Source organism: Thermobia domestica, chromosome 13, assembly GCF_964235325.1.
Source record: "Thermobia domestica chromosome 13, izTheDome1.hap1.1, whole genome shotgun sequence".
NCBI classification, from domain to species: Eukaryota; Metazoa; Arthropoda; class Insecta; order Zygentoma; family Lepismatidae; genus Thermobia; species Thermobia domestica.
In genome coordinates, this window is record NC_137466.1 from 125,659,981 (window position 1) to 125,674,365 (window position 14,385).

Genomic DNA, 14,385 nt, shown 5'->3' on the forward strand with positions numbered 1-14,385 from the left:
GCTGTTCTGTTTCAGACTTGAAAATTCAGCGAAAGAGACTCATGAAATGCTGACAACAGTTTACCAAGAACGTGTTGTCGCCTTGAAGTGTATTTAGAAGTGGTCTAAACGTTTCCGAGAAGGGAGAGACACCGTGGAATATCCCTCGAACTAATCGATCTGCAACTGCACACACCCCGGACAACATACAGAAAGTGAAGGAACTTTTGGCTCAGGATCGTCGTGTGACAGTGCAAGTGATAGCGGAGGAGGTGGGAAGTGAGACGCCCCACCTTATAATGACCTAGGATTTGGGTAAACACAAGCTTTGCTCCTGACTCGTGCCCCACACTTTGACCCCAGAACAAATGCAACTTTGGCCTGATGCTTGTGGTGACCTCATCGACATAGCGGATCGAGACCCAGAGTTCTTGAAAAACCATCGTCACGGGTAACGAGATCTGGTGCCCGAGGTACGACCCCAAAGGCAACGTTCAAAGTGGAGTGGCAGGGTCCAGGGCCGCCGAAAAGCAAGACGGTGCGAAGTAAGAGATCCCGTATCAAGACAGTGCTCGTGATGTTCCTTCTACTCTGATGGTTTCATCCATAAAGAATTCCTCTCTGAGGGAACCATATTAAATGCCGCTAGGTACGTGAAAACACTGAAACGTTTGTTGCAACGGATCAAGCCAGTATGCCAAACAAGGCGATTGGATTCTGCTCGATGACAATGCCCGACTACACACTGCATTTCTGTTGCAGCAATTCTTGTTCAACAGAGCAATTACCCACCCTACTTCCCCAGACTTTTTCTTATTTTCCAAATTGAAATCTGCCCTGAAGGGCTAGAGGGTTTCGGACATCCAACGTAGCTGAAAGCCATCCCTGAAGATAAGTACACTAGGTTTTTCTAGGACCTGTACAGCTGTTCCCAGAAGTGCATTACCATTAACGGGGATTACTTCGAAGGACAGTAACTGCTGTTTCAGGTAAGAAACAATTCATTCGAAATATACACACCTTCACTGAACTTTCTGAAAAGATGTAGCTTTTTGTTAAGTGCCCAAACTCGCTTTTTTGCGGATGATCAAGTATATTTTATTATTTTATATGCAGCAAGTACCAGTAGGCTCGTACTCTGGTTACCTCACTAAACAGTTGATCTAAATAATTGGGCTACTAGCACCACATGCGTATTTATAATAAATAAATAAATAAAAAAAACTTAAATATGAGGTATCAGTTATTGCCGTCTTTTAGTGGGAGAAAATCTTGAATAAAACTATGCAGTTCCTTAGAAATTGTGTCGATTCAAAGGGATTGGTTACTTAAGTATTGATTTTGTTGTATTTGCCAAAACTGTGCGTTTTTTCAAATCCTTATACTGAATTGATTTTCTCTTACAGGAAATGCATCTCGAACACCTGCCATGAAGGCTCGAACGCCACCTTCTACGGCTGAAACTCCAGTCTCTTCTGCTCGAGTTCCTAAACCACCAGCTGCCAACCAAGCCCAAGCGAAGGGTGCTCAGAACGCGGCCGCTGCTGGACGCCAGCAGAAAAAGGTTGTACAGACTGTTGATCTCACAAATGATGATGCAGATTCAAGAGAAGTGACATTCAATAAATTATCTGGAAAGACCTTCCCTTCATTGGTGGTTATAGCAAGGCCCTTTTTGAAGGTCAGAGATATGCCTCCGTCTGCAGTATCTCAAGAACGTGCTGCTTTAGGTAAGTTTCTTTTCTAACTTTAAGGAGGGGAAAAAAAAAAAGGTTCGATATCTACACTGTAAGGAAAAGATAGCGTCATTTTGTAATGCACCTACTCACACATATTGACACATGTTGGATTATAAAAAATTAGAGGTTCGGTGCGCAAATGGAGGAACTCCAACAATGAAGAACGATTACATATACTTATAACGCATTCTTTACATATTATTACCTTCCTTGTAATCATATACAATTCTTATAGTTCATCATATCATTAAACTCATTTTTATATCCTTTTTCAATTTCATAGAGGCTGTAATCAAAATTAGAATTAATATTTTCAATATATATATATGAACAATCAAAATTATTAATTATCGATCATTCTATTTCTATGAAGCTGCACATCGTGTGTGAACAAATAACAATATAGTTGCAACAGCTCGAACTGATTTAACATTTCTAGGAATTAAATATAATACATACATAATTTACAGTTGGATTAGCTTTTGACGTACGATCCGAGGTTTTACCTATTTGCAGATGCATATTTCTAAACTAAATTAGTAGTTACAAACACAAACTCATGTTTTTCCTTATTAAAAACTGTAAAACTATTTATGAAATTAAATGGTTAATTTTTAAATTCGATTCGAAAAAGCTGTTTTTAAATTTTAATCTTAATACCACAAGATGCGGGAGAAGGGTCAGCTGAGTCGGACAAATACTTTTAACATTTTAGACTATAAAGATCTTGATACAGGCAGAGGCTATTCTTCTGGAGACCGCTGTCTTCATGGATAATAATGAAATCCGAATAAAACGAGTTACGTAATAATTCATTGATAGTCTGAGATTAGTTAACCCTAAATTCCGCATTGGAATTCTCATCCGTTAGTTTTTAATTTAAAGTAAACGTAGAAGGCATTTTCGATTAAGCAGGACCTCACTGAATAAATTACTGAATTCAGTTCCATGTTTCGAAGAACTTCGCCATAACCTTGATACAGCATCCCCAGACGTTGAACTGCACTGAAGAAAGCCAGATTCAGTGTATATCGGGAGGAGTGGGACATACCAAACATTAGTAAACTGTTTTATTCTTGTAAATGTTAGACTACCATGTACCTTAATTTTAACTTAGCCCTAATGGTTATGTGCTTCGTAGATGTTTATTTGGAATTTATATTAAATTCTGTGAGAGCATTATTCGATTCCCCATACATAGCTTTGCGTATTGTGCTCGTTTCAGTTTGCTACAATTGAGGAATTTGATGCAAAAGGGCGTTAAGTCTGAAATATGCAATTGGAGAAAAACGATGTTGAAAATTTAAGTAGTATTTTTCTTACATAAAACAATGTAATATGCAGCATTTTATTCCGATATTGAATTGAGATGTTACCAGGAGGGTAAACAAGCATGGCAAAAGCCACAAATGCGTTTAATGCAAAAAGAGCGTAAACTCGCTTAGGCCCTTATTACATCAAACTCTTCAATTGTTGCATACATGTAGGATGGCTTAATGCATTCTGATGGGATCACAAGTACTTTCTTCTTTTAAAACTTCTCCAGATATATTAATTTTTTTCACGAAGTTGCCTGAGTCAATACTACGAGTCTGAAGTGATTGTAGGTTAATTGGTAGTTTCGTTTCTTTACTTAAATTATTGTGTTAGAAGTATTTGCATGTTTACGAGGGTGTCAGATATTTTGCAGTATTTCGATCACTTACTTCCATTATACCTCATGATACAACGAAAATGTACGTAATGACAATATTGGAAAACCAATGACTTATCCTTTGTAATAGGCATCTTTTTCAAGAAAATTATTGATTCATGTTGTGATATTTTATTTGTTTATCGTTTTGAAGTTGTATAATTGGTGATAAATATATTAATATTTTGAGTATAACTGTATATGTGTGAGGTTTCAAAACTTACTGTTTATTTTTGCTGTTTCCCAGATGCCAAAGTAAAGAATGTGCTTGTATACAGTCCGACGAAGTTCACAGAATGGCTAATACAACAAGGACTTGTACGTAGCGAGCAGTTCTGTTCGAGCCATCTGACTTCAGAGTTTTCTCCCGTTCGATTGAAGTTGGGCATGTACTCCGATGTAAGTAAGTTCCCATACAGTGGTGGCTACGTGTGGATCAGCGAATGTTGCCCGCAACGATTTGTATCAGTTTTCAGTGGATCTATTTTTGAAGGAGCTCCCCATCCTCCAACAGTGTTGTTGAAACTTATCTATCATTGGGCATGTCAAACGAATGTACAGAATGTTGTACAGTGGGTAAAAGTGGACAATTTTTACGTAAAGAACTTCTTCACGAATATGAGGAGTGTATGTACTGCTGCAGTACATGACAAATTCGAGAAGTTGGGTGGGCCAAATAAAAAAATAGAAGTAGGTGTTATTAGTCTTGGCACCACGTCACAGGACGGACAAATGAGACAAGTCAAAGTAGAGGTTTTAGGCTTGATGGATCCAGAAAATAAGTATATTAGATTGCGCGCTGTGGAACCATTGCCAGATGGAGAAAGAAATTACAAACGACGATTTGCCAAGATTCTTGAACCTATGGGAGAATGGGTTGACAAGGAGACCATTATTCTCACAGATTTTACGGTTGATAAAGGAACATTGATCAGCATGGGCTACAAAAATATTGTTCAAGTGCAAGGATCAGACAGTGCAAACAATCAGAATCAGAACACGAACCACGCAATAATGGACTATCTGAGAAGAATAGTACCCAGGATGTTTCAGGTGAGTGTGTATAGAGTATCAGATTCTGATTGTATTTTGTAAGTTGGTCTTATTTTTGTTCCGTTCATCTATTTTCGAATTAACGATTTGCCTTATTTTTCTTAGCACTATGCTTGTTGGAGACTATTTTTAGTACCCTTTACGTATGTTTGCCTTTGAACTTTCTACAGAAAATGAACCTTTTAACTGCTAAAGTGACGTGATAGTGATGCATACTGTGCTAAATGATAAATTCAAAATACCAGTGTTATGGTTGTAAAAAGTGCTGCTTTTTTTAATTGTATTGCTGAAAACTGATGTTAAACTACAATAAGATTAAAGAAAGTAGGTAGGAAAGAAGAAGAAAAAAAAACTGAGTCGACGTATTTGTGACAAGTAGGATTGTAATGTTGCCCTTTGCTGACAAGTGTACAACTTCAGGAATGTAAGTCCGAACCTAATTTTTGGTTATATAATGCTGGAAAACAGATTTGTGTGTGTGTGTGTGTGTTTTTATTGCTAACTTGATTTAGAAATCTGTTCAGAATGCATTTGTAAAAAGTGAAGCACTATACTATGAGAACATGAGCAATGAGTTGCTTTTCCTGAACACATCTTCGATATGTGCGAAATCAATAAAGATTAAAAGTAAAAAGCTGTTGGACTAGACAGGGAGTCGAGGGCTGTACGGCGCCTCACCCAGTCCTTTCCTCAAATAGCCACATAGCTCGCATTACAAAAACACATGGACTGTATCATTACTTTCTGTGTACTTGAGCATCCCAATAACTAGATTTAATAACACTTGTGGCAGTTTAGTTCGATATTGTAATAAAAATGGGAAGAATCCATCAGTCTTCCATACATCACATCCATTAAAGGTAACGAATTCAGTAAAAAAAAAGTAAAAAATGCAACAGGACATCCGGGGATCGAAACTGAACCTCCAGTTCGCCGTGCCGATGCACCTATCACTACGCTATCTAGTTACTTTCCAAAATACCATACGTTCTTTACTTGTTGAAGTTTAGTACTAGGTGGTGGTTGGCACGCTGGCATGATAATCCGGAGTCTGGTATCCAGTTTTTTTATTTAGGAACTTAGAGCATATTAATCATAGAGCCAAACTCTTTGTCAACATCTTTTATTAATAAAAATAACTGTCACATTATTAACTATTGAAGCATGCGTTTTCGAAAAGTTAAAGTGCGTTTTATTTTTTTATTTTTTTTTTTTATTTATTTATTTATTTTTTTTTTTTTTTTACGTGGTTTGTCATGAAAATTGAAAATGTACACATTATGTTTTATGATCATTTACTGGAAATGTTAGATATTCTTGTAATGTTTGCATGAACATAAATAACACATACTACAAAGAAATATCTTCCGGTATATGATTTAAGTCCTATAAAATATGTTCCATGTGGAGTTTTGCAGTAATCAACAATGGGTAATCAAAAATTGAATGGTATTTTTCAAAGCATATCTCTAAATGTAAAAGAACCTGACATTTTTTACCTGGCCATTTAGCTCCACTTCTCTTCGTATACTTTTGGCACACCTGGCCTGAATTGATACTGCTTTGAATTTTGTTGGTGAAATTTGAGCAGTGTAATGTTCCCATGCTTTTGCTGGAAGTCATAAAGGACTGTGAATGAGGGCCTCTCATCTATCTTGCATTCTGGAAGCTTAACACTTGCAATTATGCCTTTATCATAATCAGTTCTGAAGTCCACATAATTAAGTTCTTTGTGTGTTAAATCCTTAAACACAACATATGAACTGAACAGAGCCATATCTAGTGCATAAAAAAATAAGTTTTTGTACCCTTTCACGGTTCGCCCATTATTGGGAACCCATCAAGTTGTTTGATCCTGCTTGTCTACACCTCACATCGCGCTGTTATAATAAAAACATACTGAGGTTTGAATACTTCCTCTTCTTTTCTTCCTTTGAAGTTTCTCTTTAGAGCAGATCCCATATTGATGTCTTGCTGCAAAGTAGACAGCATACAAACGTCTTTCTTATTATTTCTCCATTTGACTGCAAGAATGCCATTACAGCTTTTGCTGATTTAACTTTATCTCCTAAATCTGTTGGCATATATATTTTCTTTTTCCCCAACCACATGCATATTTTGCTCTAATATTTCTGAAGAAATTAGGCGAAGTGTACCAATTGTCAACATGTATTGTGTGGCCTTTCGTATAAAGTTGGTTTCGCAAAGTTCAGTACAACTGCTTCACTAACGTATATCTGGGTGCAAACTTTTAGCATCACATGTATAAATGTGAAATGTAAGACAATATTCAGTACAATTTCTACGTAATTTGTATACTTTGACACAAACCTAGCTCTCTTTGAAGGGTTGAGCTGAACATGAATAACATAGGTGGCCTCTAAATTTCGCCAAATTTTCATTCACTGACTCATTTCGAGCCACTTTGTACAGTTCTAGAAATTTAATTTACAGATAATTTTAGTTTATCCACGGGATCAGAATATGCGTTATTTAAAAAGTGAAGGAACCTACTTATGTCCAATAGATGTTCTTAAGTTATCGTGTGATATTATTTTTGTTTCAGTAACTTTTCTTATACTCTAATATGTCCTAAAGACTTCCATCAGAATGTACAAAGCATTATGCATTATATGCTTTCATTTCATCCACGGTGCAGTTTTTCCATTGAATTTGCTTGCATTTTTTATCTTCGGGTCTCGTAGTCATTTGTTTCAGGACGACACGGTAACTCAGAGCTAGAGCATTTACCTGTGATGGGTAGGATCTTTGGTTTGCTCCCCAGCCAAATAAGTTTGTAGTGAACATCGTATTCGTGTGTTTTCTCGGGTATTCCAGTTTTCTTCCACATTCTCATTCCACTAATTCTTCCATTCTTTTTCACTTACCTTAATTATGCGTCTCCCTTACCCTAAAGAACATAATCTTAGGACGTTAAGCTGAAAGATCTAATTTGTTTAAACTGGAAGACTATTTTCCAATCTTCTTGCAACAAAACTACTCACCGAACGAACAGCAATACACACAATATTCTGTACAACATTAGGTCTGTCTTTTCAGCTCCATTGTGGAATGAATCCTGTTCCTAGCTTCACTAACATGACTACCTGTATGATTATTCGATTCATTGTCACTATGTTCGAAGTGCTATTTTCCGAGTCCAATTCACTACTATATCGCTGAGAAACAGTGCTTCAGTTTCGGTTCCATTTAAGTGCCTTGCGGCAGCAATTTCTCTCCATATACGATGTATGAATGTAACAAAATAATACTTGAAAAAATTTACTTACACTGCCATCTCTTGCTACTTCGTAGAAGCTAATAGGGAAGTGCTGCATAATCATGGCATCTGTTACTGAATAATCAAATAGTGATAAACATGCAACATACTTACTAATATTTTTGGTGGTAGGAGGAGAAACGGGGCGGAGAGAGGTGAAACGGAACTTTTCAGTAAGCATGCGCCAATGGATTAATGGATGTGCAAAACTTATTTCATATAAAAATGTGACTGAAAGTATCGTTCACATACAGAGCGAATGCTCCTCGATTAGTTACCATCAGTAACACTGTCATTGTATTTCATATGTTGCTTTTGAGGTTTACTATGCCCCAAATGATCTTGTAATACTTGGTAAAGGAAGCTGAGAGTTAGTTACTTTGCATGTAGCATTTAAGGCTGCAATTGAGGCATCGAATGAATCGTTGAGCATTGAAGTTTTGTTGTGTTGCTTTTAAGAAAAGTCAACCAATAACGAATTTGGACATTTTTGGTTTTCGCCTAAATTGCAGCAAATATCTACAAAAATTCGTTCCTCAGCTTTTAGGGAGGCCACCTTTAAATTACAAACTGTGTAGAGCTCTTTCATCTCTGCATCTTAGTGTTTCTGCAGGATCTGATGTTAGGGTGAATCGCATGAAATCCCATTTAAACAGACTTAAAAAATAAATAAGATGGAACAAGTTCGCATTCGATCGGTTTATAGCTGAATTAGTTGAAAACAGTTGGTTAGATGGCAATAGGGTAGAAAGTTGTAAAACAGCTCAGTGAGTTTTGTTCAAATCTCAATTTTAAAACAATTATGAGTCAGTTTTCTAGTACTGATCAGCGTCTGAATGACTTTTGGCTAACTTCAGAACGCAATGATTAAAGTTAATGTTGTCTTGATTCTTTCGTGAAAATTCAAATCTAGGAATAGAATTTTCAATTAATGCACAATGTGTAGCACGTTATTTGAAAGAATAATTTTAGTAGTACCCAGATTTGTGAACGTTACAGTAGCTTTTGCCGGTGATTATCCATAAGTAAATCCATGATTCATTATGCACGAAATGCTCGTACTCAGTTTTCAGAAGACAGATGAACGACAAGAGGAAAAGAAACAAAAAGGAGCTGAAGACTGGAAAATGAAGATCATTCTGAACAAGTTTGAAGCTAAGAGGACTGAAATAATGAAACATATGCGCAGTATTGATCAAGAAATAGTGTCTGGAGAAGTGAAATAAGAATCACGTAATACGATTATTTTTTTCTAAAGATATGTCCTTAATATGGAACAGCTAATTTTATGTACATAGATCCATCCTTTTTCAGTAAGCGTCTCACTGACTTTTTCGTTTCGTATGTGATCAATGTTACAAATTAAAGTTTAAAGATGATGTTTAAATTCTTCCTTTGTGCAGCAATTTCCATTATGTAAATTGTTCTTCATAGTAAAATGTGCTGTATTTGATTTCATATTATTCATTCTCATTAGGGAAAAACTATGTTATGTATCATCGTGTCATATTTTCTTGGTCTTATTTTTCCATTAACTTAGAAAAGTTTGTGTGGCTAAGTACATATCAGGGAAAAATTTCGGAAGCTCTGGAAAACCTGGAAAGATTAGGGAATTCTTTCCTGTAGTTTTTGTCCCCACCGTGGAATTAGACTGTTGGCTCTGTGAGAAAACCACAGCGGCCTTTGGGCTGATTTTACGAACGGTACAGAAAATTATGAATGAGGAGAAAAGGTCTTTGTGAAATTCCAAATATGCTATTTCGATACTCGGGCAAGGAGTTTCACCTTGAAAAGCCGGTCACAGATATAGACCTGAGACCTCTTTGTTCCCATGAATATTCCATTACTTAATGAATGAACCAAATATCACTTAAGCATACAAAACAAGAAAGAAAAGGATTTTATCATCATGTGTATTTAAATATCAAGAAAGATTAGTCTAATTCAAGGTTCGAATCTTGTTTAGTGCTGGGAGATAAGCATGAAATGAGGCGAATATTTCCGTGGGAAGGAAGAAAGTTTTCTTTGACGAGAGGGTACATACAGTCCTTCTCACCCTCTCTCCCTCGTTTCCATTCCTTGGCTAGCTGTTTTAACTTTCAGGATATTATTATCATGATAGTACGACTTTAATCCCAATGTTAACCTTATTAGATAGTTCCCTTTAATTAAATGATTTCAGCAATTTATAAAATCGAAATTATCCGCATTTTTGTATTCAGAAATCTAGCAACCCTATTTATGACTGACCTGAAGACTATATTTTTTTGGCAACTTTATTTAAGCTAAATTATAGTCTTGGCCAAAAAGGAAATGAAATCGATGGATCACTAGCTTTCAGCACATCAAAATGAGAATGCATAAATTTTGAATGTTACTTTTAATTTTGTGCAGAAGTGTTGAGGCGGTCCGTGCAGTAAGAGCGAATTGTACTAAGCTTTGTTTTTTGAAAATTCACTCTTCGCCAAAATAATCGTCTATATTTTTTGAAATACTATTTTGTAAGGGAAAAAGGAACGACTTCCATTATAGGCTCGAGAATTGGCTGCCACAAAGCAGTGGAGTTCAGATTGCATGTAACTTGTGAGTTCGCCCTTACCACCTGGATCGCCTTATAGGTAAGGATCAAATTCGATCTCTATTCAAAGTCGTTTTTGCGTGTATCAGAAATATAATTTAGTGTTGTCATACCAGTTTATCCCCGCCAAGCACAACTTACGTTACCTGCACATCAAAAGTAAATGTTGTACGAGGAAGCTGTTAGTGAAACAGACTTATCATTTTGTTAGTTCAGTTTTCGTGTTTAGCTTTGTGTTCCGTCTTTTTTCTTTTTATTTACTCATCAGTCTTTATTCTTGCTTGTTTTACAGAATACATTGTCGCTTCTTAGTAGACAGATAATTCAGCAGTTTCTGGATGAGCTAACGTGGCGTGAAAGATGGGGTCCAGTGGCATCACAAGCTTTCGAGAATATAATTGCACATATGGCTGAACAAACAAAGCACGAAACAGGTAAGTTGTAGTATTTTTGTTTTGATAAAAATTATACCTGTCGAGTCCTTATCATCATTGATTTCGAAATTTTTTAAATTGAAATTAACTTCAGTTTGTATGAGGGAATATTATGAATTACCCATCGTAAATTTCTTTTGTATTACCAAGTTTTCGAGTTCGACTTGAAGCCTTGATCATAGATGTAAAATAAAAACGTCACGAACTTCTGTCTTTATTAATGCAGTATTTATCAAGGTCTCCTGTTCTATATTTAGCCAACATTTGTCTGGTTATAATTTGACTGGAAGAGCAGAAAGAGATTTTCAAAATCCAGTTTCCAGGGTTTCGTTTTTGCGCCAGTGTTTCTTCAGATTCTTCGTTTGGTTTATTTTTGCATTTCGAAAGATATTCTTGACGCTTATTTTTAGTCTCCTTTGATCATACTTGAATACCTTTCGTGACTTCATTTTATCATAGACAAATAACTTTTCTTGCGGATTTGTGTAATTACTTTCTTCCAAAGATAATTTTCTTCAGTGATACGCGAACTTCATAGAAGTATGCGTGTCAGCCTGAATTATTCGATGTCAGACTGAGAAATACTTATTAAACTAAAAGTTTTCAGTTTGTGAGTTACGCTAATTCCTAATAGTCAACACTTGCTACTCCACTACGTACGTTATCTGCCTGCCTGATGTCAATAGATGGCGCTAGCTGCAAGTAAATTGCAGATTTAAAGCTATTGTAACGACTTAATTGCAATTTAAAAAATGGATTATTTCAATTTAATTACTTCAAAATAGATCAAGGCCATTAGAGTTGACCATTAATATTTATTTATCTAGTATTATGAAGATTTAATTGAAACTTAAACTGTTTTGTTTCAATTTAACTTTGAAAACAGCTCATGATGATGAACATGAATGTACTTAGCTATTTATTATTAAGATAAGGATATTTTTTAACTATATTTAGACTTCAATATTAATATTTGTGCAACTCCAGGTTAGTTGATGGTTAAACTAAAATAATAATTATTTTTTAATTAAGAACAGTTTTAACCTATAGTGTGCTGCGAGTCAAAGGCTTGGCTTAAACACCTAGTATAAATAATTATACCTTTTATATATACCAGGGGTGCCCACAAGGGGAAGGGCTATGACGCAAACTGCGTCATTGAAATATTTGGGGGGTTAAAATCTATATAAATATGTTTGAGGGGGTGTAAAAATTAATCGAAAAGATTTTTTTTTCATGGAAGAATACCTACGGATAGACAATTGAGGGGGTGCGTCATGGACATGAGGGGGGGACCACTATATACCATTCGTGGCTAAGCGGTTAGCGTACGCACCTTTGGCGTGTTAGACCCGGGTTTGACTTCCGGTGGGAGCTCATGTGGTTTGGATTCCATCTCAATCATTAGGTCCCATCTTATATAGCCTTGTTGCTGAAAGGAACGTTGAACTCAAAATCATCTCAACTTTTATATACTTCATATACCAGATCTGTTAATTCCAAATTTCCTTATTGCCTGAGTATAAAATTTTTATAATGAATTTTCAGAAGTTGATATTTCTCGTTATCTTACATAATTCGTGAATGTACAAGGTAACGTAAAATTTCGTGGCCGTTTTTGATGTCTCATTTGAAGCACTCAGAGAGAGGAAGAGAAGTGACTTTTCGTGGCGGAAAAACAAAGGGAGTTAGTGTTACTATTGAGTTATGTCAATATAGACATGTTGAGCGCACACAGCAATCACAGTCCGTCCAGTGTTAAAGAGAAGTGAAGGTATCGGAGCAGCACGTCCGCGGTTGTTTGTTGTGTGATTTTTTACAGTAGGCCTATCAGCAACCACGTCAAGTGGTTGAATATGTCATACATTTAGTGGGAATGACATGAACAAACGCACCGCCAGGGATCCGGAAGTTCAGGTCGGAGATCTGTGACTTTGTGATAAACCCTGAAGTGGGCACCACAGGTATTGAAGACAATTGGTGAATTACGATTCATTGTCACTAGGTCATATTATCACTTCAAAACTATGCTCACAGCAGTTGCAACATACATTGCAGCCAAAGGAACTAGCGTAGTTAATCGCATGTAGTTAATGACAATGCGAGACCACACGTGGCAAGAATGACCATGGATAGATACCGACTTGGCTGGAAAACGCTGTGCCATCCACAATCCTGGCTGGATCTAGCGCCATTAGATTACCACCTGTTCCATTCCCTCGATAATCACTTCTGTGAGAAATTTCCTTGACAATGAGGCAGACCTGTAGTACGCATTCATTGACTAGTTTTATAGATATTGGTTGTAAACTGTATTCCTCCGAAACGTCAATCGTATCTGCAGTCTCTACCAAGGGATAATTTTGGTGTTAGGATAGCCTGAAGCTTTACTAATCCGATAATTTGCTGCTGATGTCCACCACGCCAATGACAATGTTCACTCGCGTATTTTAGGCAAATGTTTATGATTGTAAGTGAATTGAAGCTGCCAGTCCAGCTTTCATCAGTTGCTTTCAGCTGTCGACACAGACAAGACCACATCCGTTATCATGGTTCAGTTTCAAGTTAACACAACTATTTGAGATTGAATTCCTTAAATTCGCACAATGTATACTGTGTATGAAAAAGCATTCGAATATAATTTCGTACTTATAAGCGCAGTGATCCTGCATTTTCCATATTGAAATTGTATGTCACTCTTTCGGGTTGAAAATTTGGAAATTTTATAATGAATGAGATTGGTATTGTGTGTAGGTAAAAGAAGTTTCTTCCGAGTTTCGTGCCTTCGTACCCGCTAGCAGATAAGATTCTTTATTTCCCCTTCCATATTGAATTCGCCTGAGATTTGTAGAATGAATTACGCACTTAAATTTTGTATATCGGAAAGCTGTAATATACAGAATTTCGATTCAGTTATGACCAACTGTTCTGCACAATCGGATCATCCTCTCTCCTTGTAATTGTGATTTCGATATTTGATCCTCCTCTTTGTTACTGCTTCGAAGTGGAATTTCCAAAAATTCGTGTAAACGAATAAGAAGTTCGAGAAGTCGTGTTAAATAATTAAAAGAGAGAGAAAGGTGAATAATGTGTTCTGCATGTACAAAAAAGAAAGTTCGAATTTCGTTCCCTTTATGCTAGACGTAAGAGCTACATACATATGCAGGAATACTGTGCATAATACAGTTGATTGGTTCAGTGCTATGCTAAACCTTGTTGTTCTAAGTCTATTTACAATGGGTTTAAATTTAATTTGTTCATGAGAAAAATTTAGAATAATGAAATTTTAGTTTTTAAAAAGTTTCAAGGACAAATTTATTGCTAATTCGTAAATGTATGTAAGTTCTGTCGCTTTTCGCTCATCACCTAAGACATACCTGGAAGATCAAAAATAGTCCCCATTAGCATCGACGACCTTCTGCCAATATTCTGGAAGGTCATTTATTCCATCGCGGTAGTACTTGGTGGACCATGAAGCGAAAAAGGTATCAAGTGCATTTTTTGCACCTTTAGTAGGGATTTGAACTAGCGTCTGGCCCCGCGTAGCGTAGTCGCTAACGCTCTCGCCTTCTGTGCGAGCGGTCCCAGGTTCGATTTCCGGTGAGGGCACTCGGTCGAAAAAGTAAAAC

General features: G+C 36.5%; 1 protein-coding gene across 3 annotated transcripts in view; it reads left to right on the forward strand.

The window, feature by feature from the left end:
* The window catches only part of LOC145668486 (uncharacterized), a 103,764-nt gene that overhangs the window by 31,926 nt on the left and 57,453 nt on the right, over nt 1-14,385 (forward strand). For all 3 annotated transcript variants that reach the window (XM_081736424.1, XM_081736422.1, XM_081736423.1), the window contains 3 exons: nt 1,386-1,709; nt 3,659-4,464; nt 10,615-10,756. In XM_081736424.1, the coding sequence (XP_081592550.1) occupies nt 1,386-1,709; nt 3,659-4,464; nt 10,615-10,756 (1,272 nt within the window). The remainder of the gene's footprint in view (nt 1-1,385; nt 1,710-3,658; nt 4,465-10,614; nt 10,757-14,385) is intronic.